This window comes from Pseudophryne corroboree, chromosome 2 (assembly GCF_028390025.1).
Source record: "Pseudophryne corroboree isolate aPseCor3 chromosome 2, aPseCor3.hap2, whole genome shotgun sequence".
Lineage (NCBI taxonomy): Eukaryota > Metazoa > Chordata > Amphibia > Anura > Myobatrachidae > Pseudophryne > Pseudophryne corroboree.
This window is the reverse complement of record NC_086445.1, coordinates 545,925,397-545,943,517: the sequence shown is the minus strand read 5'-3', so window position 1 is coordinate 545,943,517 and position 18,121 is coordinate 545,925,397. Positions and strand designations below refer to the sequence as shown.

The following is an 18,121-nucleotide window of genomic DNA, read 5'->3' as shown; positions in this document are numbered from 1 at the left end:
GATGTCCAAGGACACCAGGAACTCCCCCTCAGTTAGCCCTGAGATGACAGCTCTCAGAGACTCAATCTTGAATTTGAACTCCCTGAGGTAAGGGTTCAAAGATTTTAAGTTCAGAATTGCACATACCGAACCATCCGGCTTCGGTACCACGAAAATGTTTCAATAGTTCTTCCACTGATGAGGCGGAACTGGAACAATGACCGCGGACACTACCAATTTTCGGATAGCTTCCCGAAGAATTGCTCTGTCTGCCGGCAAAGCTGGCAAGCCTGATTTGAAGAAACAGTGAGGTGGGAGAGTTTGAAACTCCAGCCTGTACCCCCTGGACACTATATCTTGTACCCAAGAGTCCAGGCCTGACGACACCCAGACGTGGCTGAAACGCCGCATGACAGTGGACCGCACAGCCTGGAGGAAGGTCTCCCACCTGACTTTCCTCCAGGCTGTGCGGTCCACCGTCATGCTTAGGACTTTGAGGTACCAGAAGCAGGCTTCTGGTCTTGGGAAGCTGCGGGAGCAGGCTTTTTTCCTTTAGCTCGACCACCTCTGAAGAAGGTGCGAGAAGGCTTGTTCTTTCTAGGCCTCGCGGGCCGAAAGGACTGTGACGTGGCTGGTGTAAAAGGCTTCTTCGTAGCCGGTGCAGCTGAGGAGAGAAAATCCACGCATCCAGCACCTCCCCAAACAGAGCCTGACCTGTATAGGGTAGGCCCTCCACACTTTTCTGGATTCCGCGTCCGCGGACCATTGGCGCAGCCAGAGACCCATGCGAGCCGAGACGGACATGGGGGAGATCCCCGCAGCCATGGAACCCAGGTCCTTCATGGAATCTACCAGGAACCCTCCAGAATCCTGAATGTTACGTAAAAATAAATCAACGTCACCTTTATCCATCGTAGTCAAGTCCTCCTACAGAGTGATTGACCACCTGGCTATAGATTTAGAAATCCATGCACAGGCAATAAGTTAGCCGCAGTACAGTCCCTGAGTACATGGATTTGAGCGTAGCATCCACCTTGCGATCTGCCGGGTCCCGGGACTGGTAAAACCACCTGTTTAAACAGCCTGGAGACAGGTGTCAACTATCGGCGGGGACTCCCATTTTTTTTCTCTTGTCCTCTGGGAAGGGAAAAGCAACCAAGACCCTCTTAGGGATCTGGACTTATTCTCCGGATTTTCCCAGGCTTTTTCAAAGATAGCATTTAATTCCTTAGATGCTGGGAAGGTGAGAGGGGCCTTCTTACTGTCCGTGAAAAAGGCCTCCTCAACCTGCTCAGGAGTTGTGTCAGAAATATGCAACACATCCCGTACGGCCTCAATCATCAACTGCACCCCCTTTGCAAGTGATGCCGTCCCCCTCAACACATCCCCGTCTGCAGTGTCAGAATCGGTGTCCGTGTCATCCTGCATAGTCTTGGCAAGTGCACGTTTGAGAGAATGTACCGCAGGGGACCCTGAGGGAGCAGTATCAGACCATACAACCATAGAGGATTGCAGTACCTGAGTGACATGCTCAGTTCTTGTAACCCTTTCAGAAATCTGAGAAATAGTCCCCCTAAGAGAGGCTAACCACTCCAGTTCTCTAGCTGGGATCTGTGCTACAACAGTGCAATCCTGATTACATGGGATCTTCCCGAGAAGATAAATCCTCTGCAGCATATGAAACAGAGTCTCTAGACATGTTTGCTAATACACACCACTCACCCCACATACATAGAGGGTACTGGGCAGATAGAGTTTTCCCCCTAAGAATGGCAGAGAGACACAGAGTTTGGAACCAACCCACACACAGCGCTATTACAGGTATAGGGAAACCCTAAACCAGCGCTGTGTCCCTTAATAGGTAACACAGTTTTTACCACTTGTTAGGGGGGACGGTGACTCACTTGCCACACTTCAGCTCTGCAAGGGGGTGGCGGCATGCTGCTGGGGTGAGCGTCCCCCTGTGGCGGGGAGCGATCTATCCCCTCTGGAGCTCAATGTCCAGTCAGCGGAGACAGTGGTTCAGACCCCGCAGGGCGGACACTGCTCCCCCCCTCAGTCCCTCGATGCAGGGAGGCTGTTGCCAGCAGCCTCCCTGTAAAATAAGAAACTCTTAAGAAAACTTTTACTAATAAAGCTCTGTAGAGCTCCCCTAGCTGTGACCGGCTCCTCCGGGCACATTTTCTAAACTGAGTCTGGTAGGAGGGGCATAGAGGGAGGAGCCAGCCCACACTATTAAACTCTTAAAATGCCAATGGCTCCTGGTGGACCCGTCTATACCCCATGGTACTAATATGGACCCCAGCATCCTCTAGGACGCAAGAGAAAATTCACTAATGAATACATTTCAAAACAATGATACTACTGCTCACATACACGGTATCTCCTTGATTTAGATAGTGTATTAATGAGCAAGGCAAAGCGGACAGCTGCTCTTCCTCAGCATAGTCTTCGAGCTATTTTAAAGTCCATCTGGAAAAATAATATTTTACAGTACTTTAGATTTAAAGCTCCAATTGGAAATGTGCTGAAAACCATCTTTTTAAAAAAGTCATTCACCAGATGTGGACCTGGTATACTGCTTTTGGTCTTTTCCTAAGATACAAGATTTATCAATGACTGCTCAGATTGATCTTACTTTTTGGCAGGCCTAGCCAACCTGCGGCTCTTCAGCTGTTGTGAAACTACAAATCCCAGAATGCCCTGCCACAGTTTTGCTGTTAGGGAATGCTAAAACTGTGGCAGGGTATGCTGGGTTATGTAGTTTCAAAAACAGCTGGAGAGCCAGAGATTGGCCAGGCCTGCAATAAATTAGATCTGTATACACAAATGTGAGGCTGTGACCAAATACATGTGTAAAAATAAGATTTTACTTACCGGTAAATCTATTTCTCGTAGTCCGTAGTGGATGCTGGGGACTCCGTAAGGACCATGGGGAATAGACGGGCTCCGCAGGAGACTGGGCACTTTAAGAAAGAATTTGGATTCTGGTGTGTTCTGGCTCCTCCCTCTGTGTCCCTCCTCCAGACCTCAGTTAGAGAAACTGTGCCCGGAAGAGCTGACAGTACAAGGAAAGGATTTTGGAATCCAAGGCAAGACTCATACCAGTAACACCAATCATACCGTATCACTCGTGATAAATTTACCCAGTATAAACAACAACTGAGCATCAGATCAACCCTGATGCAACCAAACATAACCCTCATTTAAGCAATAACTATATACAAGCATTGCAGAAGAAGTTCGCACTTGGGATGGGCGCCCAGCATCCACTACGGACTACGTGAAATAGATTTACCGGTAAGTAAAATCTTATTTTCTCTAACGTCCTAGTGGATGCTGGGGACTCCGTAAGGACCATGGGGATTATACCAAAGCTCCCAAACGGGCGGGAGAGTGCGGATGACTCTGCAGCACCGAATGAGCAAACACAAGGTCCTCCTCAGCCAGGGTATCAAACTTGTAGAACTTTGCAAAAGTGTTTGAACCTGACCAAGTAGCCGCTCGGCAAAGCTGTAATGCAGAGACCCCTCGGGCAGCCGCCCAAGAAGAGCCCACCTTCCTTGTGGAGTGGGCTTTTACCGATTTTGGAAGCGGCCATCCAGCCGCAGAATGAGCATGCTGAATCGTGTTACAGATCCAGCGAGCAATAGTTTGCTTTGAAGCAGGAGCACCCAGCTTGTTGGGTGCATACAGGATAAACAGCGACTCAGTTTTCCTGACTCTAGCCGTTCTGGCTACATAAACCTTCAAAGCCCTGACCACATCTAGTAACTCGGAATCCTCCAAGTCACGAGTAGCCACAGGCACCACAATAGGTTGGTTCATACGAAAAGATGACACCACTTTTGGCAGAAATTGTGGACGGGTCCGCAATTCTGCCCTGTCCATATGGAAAAACAGATAGGGGCTTTTATGTGACAAAGCCGCTAATTCTGACACACGCCTAGCCGAAGCCAAGGCTAATAGCATGACCACCTTCCACGTGAGATATTTTAACTCCACCGTTTTTAGTGGCTCAAACCAGTGTGACTTCGGGAAACTCAACACCACGTTAAGATCCCAAGGTGCCACTGGAGGCACAAAAGGGGCTGAATATGCAGCACTCCCTTTACAAACGTCTGGACTTCAGGAAGAGAAGCCAGTTCTTTTAGAAAGAAAATGGAGAGAGCCGAAATCTGGACCTGAATGGAACCCAATTTCAGTCCCAAAGTCACTCCCGACTGTAGGAAGTGAAGGAAACGGCCCAGCTGGAATTCCTCCGTAGGGGCATTCCTGGCCTCACACCAAGCAACATATTTTCGCCATATACGGTGATAATGTTTAGCTGTCACGTCCTTCCTAGCCTTTATCAGCGTAGGAATAACCTAAACCGGAATGCCTTTTTCTACTAGGATCCGGCGTTCAACCGCCATGCCGTCAAACGCAGCCGTGGTAAGTCTTGGAACAGACAGGGCCCCTGTTGCGACAAGTCCTGTCTTAGAGGCAGAGGCCATGGGTCCTCTGAGCATTTCTTGCAGATCCGGATACCAAGTCCTTCTTGGCCAATCCAGAACAATGAGTATTGTTCTCACTCTTCTTTTTCTTATGATTCTCAGCCCTTGGGTATGAGAGGAAGAGGAGGAAATACATAAATCGACTGGAACACCCACGGTGTCACTAGTGCGTCTACAGCTATCGTCTGAGGGTCTCTTGACCTGGCGCAATATCTCTGTAGCTTTTTGTTGAGGCGGAATGCCATCATGTCCACCTGTGGCAGTTCCCACCTCCTTGCAATCTGCGTGAAGACTTCTTGATGAAGTCCCCACTCTCCCGGGTGGAGGTCGTGCCTGCTGAGGAAGTCTGCTTCCCAGTTGTCCACTCCCGGAATGAACACTGCTGACAGTGCTCTTACGTGATTCTCCACCCAGCGAAGAATTCTGGTGGCTTCTACCATCGCCACCCTGCTCCTTGTGCCGCCTTGGCGGTTTACATGAGCCACTGCGGTGATATTGTCTGACTGAATCAGACCGGTTGGTCGCGAAGCAGGGACTCCGCTTGACGTAGGGCGTTGTATATGGCCCTTAGTTCCAGGATGTTGATGTGAAGGCAAGTCTCCTGACTTGACCACAGCCCTTGGAAATTTCTTCCCTATGTGACTGCCCCCCACCCTCGGAGGCTTGCATCCGTGGTCACCAGGACCCAGTCCTGAAAGCCGAATCTGCGACCCTCGAGAAGGTGAGCACTCTGCAGCCACCACAGGAGAGACACCCTGGCCCCGGGGGATAGGGTGATTAACCGATGCATCTAAAGATGTGATCCGGACCACTTTGTCCAGTAAGTCCCATTAGAAGGTCCTCTCATGGAACCTGCCGAAAGGAATGGCCTCGTATGATGCCACCATCCTTCCCAGGACTCGAGTGCAGTGATGCACTGACACCTGTTTTGGTTTTAATAGATTCCTGACCAGTGTCACGAGCTCCTGAGCTCTCTCTATCGGGAGATAAACCCTTTTCTGGTCTGTGTCTAGGATCCTGCCTAGGAGAGGCAGATGAGCTGTAGGAACCAACTGCGACTTTGGAATATATAGAATCCAGCCGTGTTGCCGTTACACTTCCAGAGAAAGTGATACGCTGTTCAGCCACTGCTCTCTTGATCTCGCTTTTATGAGGAGATCGTCCAAGTACGTGATAATAGTGACCCTTGCTTCCGCAGGAGCACCATCATTTCCGCCATTACCTTGGTGAACATTCTCGGGGCCGTGGAGAGACCAAACGGCAACGTCTGAACTTGGTAATGACAATCCTGTACCGCAATTCTGAGGTACGCCTGATGAGGTGGATAAATGGGGACATGAAGGTATGCATCCTTTATGTCCCGAGTCACCATAAAATCTCCCCCTTTCAGGCTTGCAATGATCGCTCTTAGCGATTCCATCTTCAACATGAACCTTTTCAGGTATATGTTCAGGGATTTTAAATTCAATATGGGTCTGACCGAACCGTCCGGTTTCGGGACTACCACATGGTCGAATAATAACCCCCTCCTTGTTGAAGGAGGGGAACCTTGACCACCACCTGTTGAAGATACAATTTGTGAATTGCAGTTAACACTGTTTTCCTCTCGTGGGGGGAAGCCGGCAGGACCATCGGGGAGGGGGCATCTTCTCAAAGTCCAGCTTGTATCCCTGAGGCACAATATCTATTGCGCAGGGATCTAACAGGGAGTGAACCCACTTGTGGCTGAACTTACGAAGGCGTGCCCCCACCGGGCCTAGCTCCGCCTGTGGAGCCCCAGCGACATGCGGTGGATTTTTGTAGAGGCCGGGGAGGACTTCTGTTCCTGGGAACTAGCTGTGTTGTGCAGCTCCTTTGCTCTGCCCCCGCCTCTGGCAAGAAAGGACGCACCTCGGACTTTCTTGTTTCTTTGTTCGAAAGGCTGCATTTGATAATGTCGTGCTTTCCTAGGCTGTGTAGGAATATAAGACAAAATATCACAATTACCAGCTATAGCTGTGGAGACCAGGTCCGAGAACCCTTCTCCACACAATCCTCAGCCTTCCATATGCCTCTTAAGTCGGCATCATCTGTCCATTGCATATTCTACAGGACACGTCAAGCAGAAATCGACATAGCTTTGACTCTAGGACCCAGTATACTCATGTCTCTTTGGGCATGTTTTATTTATTTATATATATATATATATATATATATATATATATATATATATATATATATATATATATACACATATATACACAAACAGAGAACCCAGCACTCACCAAAGTAAACTCACTTATCCTCAACAATTCAATAAATAAATGATGGGGGTTTAGTTGGTGGATTGGCCAATGCACGGAAGCCCGCATACCGATTTTCAAGGTACCCCACCTTCATGCAGGTCCTACACTATCACAGAGTCTTAAAACCTGACTACCACACTGCTGCATCATCTGCCTGCTAGATGTAATGTGTACCTGCCACAGACTTTATGGCTTTTAAAGGCACACTAGTCACCTATTGCACTGGCTCAAAGATGATTGCTAAAAAACAGCTGAGACAGGTTCAGGATAATAAAGTCCACACAGGGGTGCATGAGAAAGCTAGTGGCCACGGTTAATAAGAGCTAACCATAGATTAACCCCTTCATATACACACAGAGTAAAAACCACAGCACTCACCGCACCAGAAGCGGGGCACAGCTATGCACTTACCACTCACAGGGTGGGGTGCATGTAACACTGCACTCTCCACCACAGAAGCGGGGTACACAGCTGTACTTACCACTCACAGGGCGGGGTGCATGTAGCCCATGACCACATCGCTCTAATAAATACAAACAGAGAACCCAGCACTCACCAAAGTAAACTCACTTATCCTCAACAATTCAATAAATAAATGATGGGGGTTTAGTTGGTGGATTGGCCAATGCACGGAAGCCTGTATACCGATTCAAGGTACCCCACCTTCATACAGGTCCTACACTAACCTGTCTCAGCTGTTTTTTAGCAATCATCTTTGAGCCAGTGCAATAGGTGACTAGTGTGCCTTTAAAAGCCATAAAGTCTGTGGCAGGTACACATTACATCTAGCAGGCAGATGATGCAGCAGTGTGGTAGTCAGGTTTTAAGACTCTGTGATAGTGTAGGACCTGCATGAAGGTGGGGTACCTTGAAAATCGGTATGCGGGCTTCCGTGCATTGGCCAATCCACCAACTAAACCCCCATCATTTATTTATTGAATTGTTGAGGATAAGTGAGTTTACTTTGGTGAGTGCTGGGTTCTCTGTTTGTATTTATTAGAGCGATGTGGTCATGGGCTACATGCACCCCGCCCTGTGAGTGGTAAGTACAGCTGTGTACCCCGCTTCTGTGGTGGAGAGTGCAGTGTTACATGCACCCCACCCTGTGGGTGGTAAGTGCATAGCTGTGCCCCGCTTCTGGTGCGGTGAGTGCTGTGGTTTTCCCTCTGTATGTATATGAAGGGGTTAATCTATGGTTAGCTCTTATTAACCGTGGCCACTAGCTTTCTCATGCACCCCTGTGTGGACTTTATTATCCTGAACCTGTCTCAGCTGTTTTTTAGCAATCATCTTTGAGCCAGTGCAATAGGTGACTAGTGTGCCTTTAAAAGCCATAAAGTCTGTGGCAGGTACACATTACATCTAGCAGGCAGATGATGCAGCAGTGTGGTAGTCAGGTTTTAAGACTCTGTGATAGTGTAGGACCTGCATGAAGGTGGGGTACCTTGAAAATCGGTATGCGGGCTTCCGTGCATTGGCCAATCCACCAACTAAACCCCCATCATTTATTTATTGAATTGTTGAGGATAAGTGAGTTTACTTTGGTGAGTGCTGGGTTCTCTGTTTGTATTTATTAGAGCGATGTGGTCATGGGCTACATGCACCCCGCCCTGTGAGTGGTAAGTACAGCTGTGTACCCCGCTTCTGTGGTGGAGAGTGCAGTGTTACATGCACCCCACCCTGTGGGTGGTAAGTGCATAGCTGTGCCCCGCTTCTGGTGCGGTGAGTGCTGTGGTTTTCCCTCTGTATGTATATATATATATATATATATATATATATATATATATATATATATATATATATATATATATAATCTTAAGACAGCATCTTAGATAGAGATAGAGATATATATATATATATCTCTATCTACATACTAGGGTCTCAATCTCTGCTGCTAAGGTACCTGTCCACGCTGCCACAGCGCTATAAACCCATGCCGACACAAACGCCGGTCTGAGTAGTGTACCAGAATGTGTACGCTATCTGCAGGATCCCTGAGAATAGCTGTTACGTCAGGGCTACCTTTTGGGCAAACGTGACACCCCAGGGGAAGATTCCCATCCTATCCCGACCCTAGTGGGGAAAGGATACTGCCTGAGAATTCTTTGTGGGAAGCTGCAGTCTCTTGTCTGGAGATTCCCGCTCTTTTTCATCATGAGAGGAGGGAAATTTACCTTAGCTTTCTTCCCCTTAAACATGTGTACCCTTGTGTTAGGGACAGATGAGTCATCAGTGATATGCAAATCATCTTTTATTACAATAATCATATTGAATACTTTTCTGCCATTTTGGCTGTAACTTTGCATTATCGTAGTCGACACTGGAGTCAACCTCCGTGTCGATATCAGTGCCTATTATTTTGGATAGTGAGCATTGAGAGACTCTGAAGGTCTCTGCGACATAGGGACAGACATGGGTAGATTTCCTGTCTGTTCTCTAATCTTTTGTGCAATAAATTCACCTTAGCACTTAATTACACATATCCAAACAGGTGTCGGCGTTGTCGACGGAGACACCCTCAGACACATATTTGCTCTATCTCCTCCTTAGGGGAGCCTTTTACCTCAGACATGTCGACACACATGTACCGACACACCACACACTCAGGGAATGCTCATCTGAAGACAATTTCCCCATAAGGCCCTTTGGAGAGACAGAGAGAGTATGCCAGCACACACCCCAGCGCTATTAACCCAGGAATAACACAGTAACTTAATGTTAACCCAGTAGCTGCTGTTTATATTGATTTTTGCGCCTAATTATGTGCCCCCCTCTCTTTTTACCCTCTTCTATGTAACTGCAGGGGAGAGACTGGGGAGCTTCCACTCAGCGGTGCTGTGGAGAAAAAACATGTCGCTGGTGAGTGCTGAGGAAGAAGCCCCGCCCCCTCGACGGCGGGCTTCTGTCCCGCTTTCATGTACAATTTTGGCGGGGGCTCATACATATATACAGTGCCCAACTGTATATTATGCTAACTTTTGCCAAAGAGGTCTCTAATTGCTGCCCAGGGCGCCCCCCCCCCCCCCCCCCTGCGCCCTGCACCCTACAGTGACCGGAGTATGTGGGTTTAGTGTGGGAGCAATGGCGCACAGCTGCAGTGCTGTGCGCTACCTCATATGAAGACTGGAATCTTCTGCCGCCGATTTCGAAGTCTTCTTGCTTCTGACACCGGCTTCTGTCTTTTGGCTCTGCGAGGGGGATGGCGGCGCGGCTCCGGGATCGGACGACCAAGGGTGAAATCTTGTGTACGATCCCTCTGGAGCTAATGGTGTCCAGTAGCCTAAGAAGCAGGACCTATCTTCAGTGAGTAGGGCTGCTTCTCTCCCCTCAGTCCCACGTAGCAGAGAGTCTGTTGCCAGCAGATCTCTCTGAAAATAAAAAACCTAACAAAATACTTTCTTTTTAGCAAGCTCAGGAGAGCCCACTAAGTAGCACCCAGCTCGTCCGGGCACAGATTCAAACTGAAGTCTGGAGGAGGGACATAGAGGGAGGAGCCAGAACACACCAGAATCCAAATTCTTTCTTAAAGTGCCCTGTCTCCTGCGGAGCCCGTCTGTTCCCCATGGTCCTTACGGAGTCCCCAGCATCCACTAGGACGTTAGAGAAATATATATATATATATATATATATATATATATATATATATATATATATATATATTTTAAGACACACTTGTAGTTTCCCAAAAATTTGCAGAGATCGATTCCCCGTGGAATGCAGATGTTGTTCTCATGTCCTCATATAATACTCCAGCCCCCTTCATGTTGGCTATTTGGGCCAAACAGCGCACACATACACAGGTTGATTTCTGTGTTTTTTTTAACTGGTCACAGCTTAGTAAAACAATTACTGAAGAAAACAGATTTCAAAGTTTCTATAAATTACATTTATGCATTTAATGTGATCAGAATTTTACATTAATGTCGTCTACCTACTTTTGAACATGCAACTGTATATTTAAAGAATATGTAAGCGTAATTAGCACAGTATGAGGTAACAGACTTAAAATATATAACATTTGGTTTTTTTTTTTGTGTACTTCATTTAAAAGATAAACCCCTTTCAGACACAGGAAGCCTATAGATCTTCAGCTACCGATATACTTTGCTAATTTTCTGTATGATGGGCGTTTTCGGTAAACTATACTGTTAAGTCATAAGACCTGGAAGAAGATCTGTGTAGCAAACACCCAGTCTTATTGTGAAAATCCTAGTGTACACAGTAAGGAAATAAGTAGAGTGCTGTGGAAAACACGGAAACATAGTCACTTATAACCGTTCTAGACACACGCAAGGTCTGTTAATTAGTAGGCTCAGATGGAACGGACAGCCATTTGTACAAGCTTACTGTTTAATTAAAGCAATAAATCACTTATCAATCAGAACTGCTCATAAGAGAAATTTAACCCACTTTCTTTTATTTCAACTAATTTAAAATGACACTAGAGGCACAATATTATATAAAGTCTGTGTGACTTCTTTCACACCCTTCCTATGATGAAGGATTATGATTAGTTCATGTACAGTCTGACAACCACATAGTATATTTTCATGCCAAAACAAAAAACTTTAAACAATGCACTCATCAAAATACCAGTAGATATTTTACTACAAAGTCCATAAACAATGTTGTCTCTGTAGCAGACAAAATATCCCCAAAAACATAATAACCAAACATTTCATAATAATCATGTTGGGATTGTGTGGTTATGTATACAGCAATGAGGTTATAATCACTACTCACTAAATATGCCACAATTATAGCCTGTATTGTCCTTTGTCATTTTCAGGCTAATAATTCCCCCCACTCTAACAAAAAAATAAAAAGTTCTTACAACTTAGTTGTAGTGCATCAAGCAAAGGCAAATTACTCCTCAAAATTATTCAGAGGGGAAAAAGAAAAAAACAAAAGAAAAAAACATGAATCACTCCATGGAAATACATGGTCCTTGGTCTAATGCCATATAGGGCACAAGACAGGGGTGAAGATGGGAAATAGCCATAAAAAAAAAAAAAAAATATACAATCTGGCAGATTACGGTCCGTTTTAATGGGTGATGCAGTATTATAACAAATGTCCATATAGAGAACTGGAGGATTTAAAAAAAAAAAAAAAAAAAAAAAAAAAAAATGGACGTGAAGGCAGCCAGCAATGACATTAAAATTCTCTCTAGATGACACAATGTGAAAAAAAATAATAATAATGTGCCATCTCACTGGTGGCAAACGATGTGGAGCAGCTGTAAAAGTCAAAACTGGTACCCAGATGGCAAAGTTTCAAGACACATCTGTAAAGATAAAAAAGGGAATTAAAGTATTTTGTCAAATAATCTAATGGCAAAATAAGTACTTTTCTACGTTTGAAATAACATAACCCTGCACAAATTAAGGAACTACAGATAGTATGAAAAACAAATCATAGATCAGTTGTAACAGCACTTTAGCATGAAACTGCATATTATTTATTTCATCCATGCACACAGCAAACACACCCTGGCCAGAGCCCACCCTGGTCTCCAAAAGGGCTCATCACCTTTGTCTATCCATGTTGCCTGCTCATCCAGCTTTGCTGCAGCATTTCAAGTGCTTCTTCTGTGATTTCAAGGGATAATCATCCCATACTATGTTGATACACAGAACACATCTAGACTCCTGAAAAGCAATACAGATAGCCAGGGCTGCACACTCAGAGCTCCTACAGTGAAATGGACTCCAGGCTGTCAGCTGCCCACACCAAGACTAAACCCACCACCCTACCAGTGGATGGAACACATTCAGGTTGAGGACCCTTTTGCCCTAGATGCAACCTGTGACTGCCCAAATAGTCTTGCCTCCTTGTTTCTGACCCCTGGAATGTAGACTGCCGAAATTGCTGGGATGCGTTTTTCTACCCACTGGTATACTGTATTTAGTTCATGTTTGCCATTTCCAAATCACTTTGAGTTAAAGCCTAGTGATTGATGTATGCCAACAGAATGCGTATTTGGCTTCCCCTGAAGAAAGTGTTGTACTTGCAGAAGAGTTCGAGAACAGCATGAAGCTCTAGAATGTGCATTAGCAGCCTTATTTTGTATATAAGACCAATGTCCCTGCAGGCAGAGATTAAGTGCCACTGCACCCAATCCCTGCTTGCTGGTGTCATTCACCACCATAGTCCACTAGTACTTAGAAAATATCCCTGAGAAAATGCTATCTGTAACCACTAGAGGGGAGATGAATGGCTAACAAAGAACAGTCTGAAAATCTGAACCTCCAAGCAAGAAGTTTGCCAAATCCATCTGGCTAGAATCTTAGGGTGGGTACACACTAAAGCAGAGGTTCTCAAGGCTGGACCACATTTGAGAACATTTGCACTAGAGCAATATCGGGACAATTTGCCACATTGGAACAACAAATCCTCTAAATAGTCTAGTAAGTACGCACAATTGTGCTCTCCCAAGTGTTACATGCTACATCTTCTGGTCTGCCATGCTGCGCAGCCAATCAGACGATATTGTATGTGGGGCTCTGCAGGGTAAGGAATGACGCAACGATGTATCGTTCATTACATCGTGTAGTGTGTACAGTCAAACTCGCATGGTCCAAGCCGAATAGAATTCAGCCAGACCATTGGGATGTTTGGCAGTCGCTCTAGTGTGTACCCACCTACCCACCCTCAGTCTGGAGGATGCTGGAGTGAATTCCTAACATTTTCATGTACTGGAAACAGGCATGTTGACTGACAGCGATGTTGCAGCCTACTAACGAACTGCTACAATCTTCTCAACCAGAAACACTGACAACCGATGTTGAACATGTTCAGCCTTTTACGATGTAATAAACACTATCTGAAAGCTGATCATCCAAACGGGATCGGTATGAAATCCCGCCAATCATAATCCCGACGGTCTATATACCGACACCCATTGACCGATGGTCGAAATCCCGACAAGGTCTAAATACCGACACGGACTAAATACCGACATGTAAAATACCGACAAGGTCTAAATACCGACATGTAAAATGCCGTCGGTATTTAGTCCGTGTCGGTATTTAGACCTTGTCGGGATTTCGACCATCGGTCAATGGGTGTCGGTATATAGTCCGTCGGGATTATGATTGGAGGTAAAGTGACTGCATCCCATCCAAACATGTCTTTGCAAGGTCTGCAGCACTAGTTGTAAATGGGATTTGAGCAATGGCTCTACCTTTATGAGAGGATAGTCTAGGTTTGGGATGACTGATATTCCACCACTTTGTTTGTCCAATCGTCTGCCAATATTGGTCAGAGTGAAATTCCTGCTGATAGCAAAACGGATTTAACTGGCCTCTCATATCTCTTATCTGCGGAGTCCTATAAAAACACTACATTAGGGGATAGGGTCACCAGTGAATTTAGGTAAAAGATACAGGAGCCATGGTTAAGATCACCATACGTCAAATCTTCATTTGAAAAAAATATGAGGGAAAGCATGTTGGCATTTATTTATTAAAATCTTTCCCAAGCCTCCTTTAGTACTCCAGCAAGTGAGAAATTGAGCATAAGTAAACTAATTGCTTGTTTTTCTTTTGTTCACTTAAGTAGATAAAGAACCTGAACCTCTGGTCTCAACACAGTCTAGAAACTAAAGTGCTTGACAGACAGCCAGCACCAAATAGCCTACATAGCTTTGTAGACTACCTCCTCTCAACTGGAAAGGTCAGCAAAATCCAAATCATCCTGAAACTCATCAGCATCTATAATTGAAAGATGCAAGTAGAATTAATTTGGAAAATGGACCTTTGCTGAAGCAAAGCGCTTTCAGTATTCACAGGATAAGGCATCACAGAACTTCCCAAGACCATGTCATCGAAAAACCTTTTACACGGACATGACTCAAGTGGTTCCCGAAACTACTGTGGAGATGGCAGGAGTTGGGATGACCCTAAGGCAGTGGTTCCCAAACTGTGTGCCGTGGCACCCTGGGGTGCCGCGGGACACTTGCAGGGGTGCCTTGGGTTGGTGGTCTAGGACCAATTCAAAATATTTATTATCCATGTAATAGGCAAAACTACTACTTGTGGCTGCCAATCATAAAATATGTGTACAAACAGAAGCAAATCTTGTCCCTCACCACATAACTGAACCTAAGTATGACATATAAACATAATTTACTTAATTTCATATTTTTTATAAATTTCCCAATAAGAAACTTTTGGCCTTGGGGTGCCGTGATAAAAATTCTGATACTCTAGGGCACCGTGATTCAAAAAAGTTTGGGAACCACTGCCCTAAGGAGATGGACATGGAATCCAAGAAACCTGTAATTGTGGACAGGGTTCCAGAAAAGAAAAGAATATCATGAACAAAAAGGTTTACTCACCTACTTTTAACTCTCAGGAGGCCCTATCACTATTTTTGCAAGGGACTATACCGGTCACATAAGCTAAACTAGTTCTGTCATGTCCAAACCGTCACCTGCAGCTATGTCAGAAATTTTGAGCAAGTGTAGTACAAAAAGGCCATGGCTGCTCTGGGTCTTGAAGTGCACCCTTCTTCAGACATAACAGAAAAGAGAACAACTGTAGTTGAAGCATGTATCCACAGAGTGAAAGTGTCCACAGCAGGACATACTCCCCAAAATAAGGAGTGGGCAGGGAAATCAACAGAAGAGAGGGAGAATGAATAGCAGTGTCCACAAATTTCCAGGACAAAACACATATACAACCGCGGTCGGTTCCGGGGCTTCTTGCGCCCCGGGCGGCATTAGGGGGCGTGGTCAGTTACGCCCCCGTACTGTAGTAGGATGTGCGGTGCGCGATGACGTAATCGCGCACCGCACAGCAAAGGTCCTCTCCACGAAGGAAAACTAGACGCTAAGCGTCTAGTTCCCTTCGTGGAGAGGACCTTTGCTGTGCGGTGCGCGATGACGTCAACGCGCACCGCACATCATTACAGTTAAGGTCCTCTCCAGGAAGGGAAACTAGACGCGTAGCGTCTAGTTTCCCTTCACAGGGCAGCGGCAGGGCACCACAGCAGCGGCGGATCTTGCCATGGTGCGGCACCCTCCGGATGGCGCCGGCGCCCTCGGAAGGCGGCGCCCCGGGCAAAAGTCCTGCTTGCCCGTGGCAAGATCCGCTACTGTATACAACACCCATACAAGCAGAATGAAATTAATGTTATTCAATAGTTTTGAGAGGTGTTCTATATGTAAAGTCACTCAAGCGTGCCTCACAGAAGAATGCAACGCTCTATCACCACAGACTTCTAGAGGTAAAACTGCAGTTCAACTGACAGGAAAGCCCTACAAGGAGAACTAATCACACACTCCCTCCAGTTGCTGCCTCACAAAATTGCACGGAGAATAACGGCATTCATATAGCTGACAGAGAGCCCACACAGGCAAAGAATGGGTCTCGTCAGACTGCTTCACAAGTAACAGATTAAAACCAAGCAATATCTGTTAACTAGGTAAGCACAGTCAACTGTGTTCAGTTTCAGCCACAGCCTACCAGCAGGTGGTACTCTTGTCCGGCAGCAAGCAAAATTCAGCAGTAGATCCCAAAGTGATTTCTCTTCAAAATTACATAAATACTTATGCGGGAAGCAAAAAACATAAAACCAGCGAAAGCAGTGGCGCTTGTTAGCACTCTTAGGTGCTCCATTTCATGCAGCTTTCAGTTAAAACTTAAGGCTTAAAAAGAAATAAAGGTAAAAATACAGCTGCAGGGGATGTTGCCCTCATGAGAATAGTTAAACTAGGATCTTATTGACCACTCAGACCAGATAGGATGTAGAGGGGAGGAGATTACTTTTACAATTTCAACATGCGCTCTACATTCCAAGGCTGAGACTCAGAGGATAGCCCCCTCTACTACTGGTCAATTTGCTATAATCTGCGGGCTTACTCACCAACTTCAACAAAGAAAAGAATTTTCCTTTCCACAATGAGGATACTCCAGTGAGATAAGTATATACAGGTGGAGTCTCCCTTAACCAAAATGATTGGGACAAGAAGTATTTTGGAATGTTTGCATGCCATAATGAGATATCTTGGGGATGGGACCCAAGTCTAAACATGAAATGTATTTATGTTTCATATACACCTCAGTCTATAGCGCGTATTTTACCTGCTTTTGATGTCCGGGGATTCACTTATCTAAAATGGGAGGGTCCCCGGGGACGCGCTCCGCAGCAGCAAATACTCCGGGACTCACATTTAGCGGAATAGCTGGACGCACTCATCTGAATCTGTAATCGCGCTAGCCAATCAGTGGCACGCAGGTGGTGACTGGCTGTTTCCTCAACCAATCACCTCCTGTAGTCTCCAGCCAATCATCCCTGCAGTGTCTCCCACCAGTCCGCCCGCTTTGAATCCTCCTCCCCTGCTGACCTGGGCTCCGCCGCCAGCACATTAATCTGTGCTGCAGCGCTGAGCCCCGCTCATCTCCACCTCCTCCCCGCTGCACGCTCCGCCGCCAGCACCAAGAGACTGGCCACGCTCATCTCCATTTCCTCCCCCCGCTGCACGCTCCGCCACCAGCACCAAGAGACTGACCAAGCTCACCAGGCACAGCGCCCTCCGCCGCAATGGTGAGTACCGCTCCGCATTAGCCCCCCCGCATCTGCCCCTGTGCTGTACCTGGAGCAAAGTGTATAACGTGCTCTATGTGGCGCAATATGTATAAAGTGCTCTACCTGGTGCAATGTGTATAAGCGGCACTACTGTGTGGTGTAATGTGAATTGGCACTATTATGTGGCCACGCCCCTTCCTCATGAAGCCACGCCCCTAAAATTTTGCAGCACGCCTTCGGCGCGCATTTCCTATACTTTGTGGTCTGGGAGGCGGAACACCAATTCACTTTCTGCCTAAGGGCACCAAAGTGTCTAGTATTACCTCTGGTGCAGGGTGTCCTGCATGATACACAGCTCAGCAGCATTGTCACCCCATCCCCCCACCTTGCAACACTTTTGTAGTGTCCAAACAAGATTAAAAAAGAACCTTCATTCCGATGGGAACCAAAAAAATAAGATTTTAAACCTACCGGTAAATCTTTTTCTCCTAGTCCGTAGAGGATGCTGGGGACTCCGTAAGGACCATGGGCACTATAAAGAACTTTAGAATGGGTGTGCACTGGCTCCTCCCTCTACGCCCCTCCTCCAGACCTCAGTTAGAGAAACTGTGCCCAGAGGAGACGGACAGTACGAGGAAAGGATTTTGGTAATCTAAGGGCAAGATTCACACCAGCCCACACCATCCACACCGTACAACATGGAATATACGCAACCAGTTAACAGTATGAACAAAAAACAGTATCAGTCAAAGACCGATTCCAACTGTAACATAACCCTTATGTAAGCAACAACTATATACAAGTCATGCAGAAATATGTCCGCACTGG

General features: G+C 46.2%; 1 protein-coding gene across 1 annotated transcript in view; it reads right to left on the bottom strand.

Moving 5' to 3' along the window:
- Nucleotides 1–10,777: 10,777 nt before the first annotated feature.
- Nucleotides 10,778–18,121, bottom strand: part of AKIRIN1 (akirin 1) — a 48,375-nt gene continuing 41,031 nt past the window's right edge. Inside the window, exon 5 of the mRNA XM_063954310.1 lies at nt 10,778–12,047. Coding sequence (XP_063810380.1) covers nt 12,037–12,047 — 11 coding nt within the window. The 3' untranslated portion in view covers nt 10,778–12,036. The remainder of the gene's footprint in view (nt 12,048–18,121) is intronic.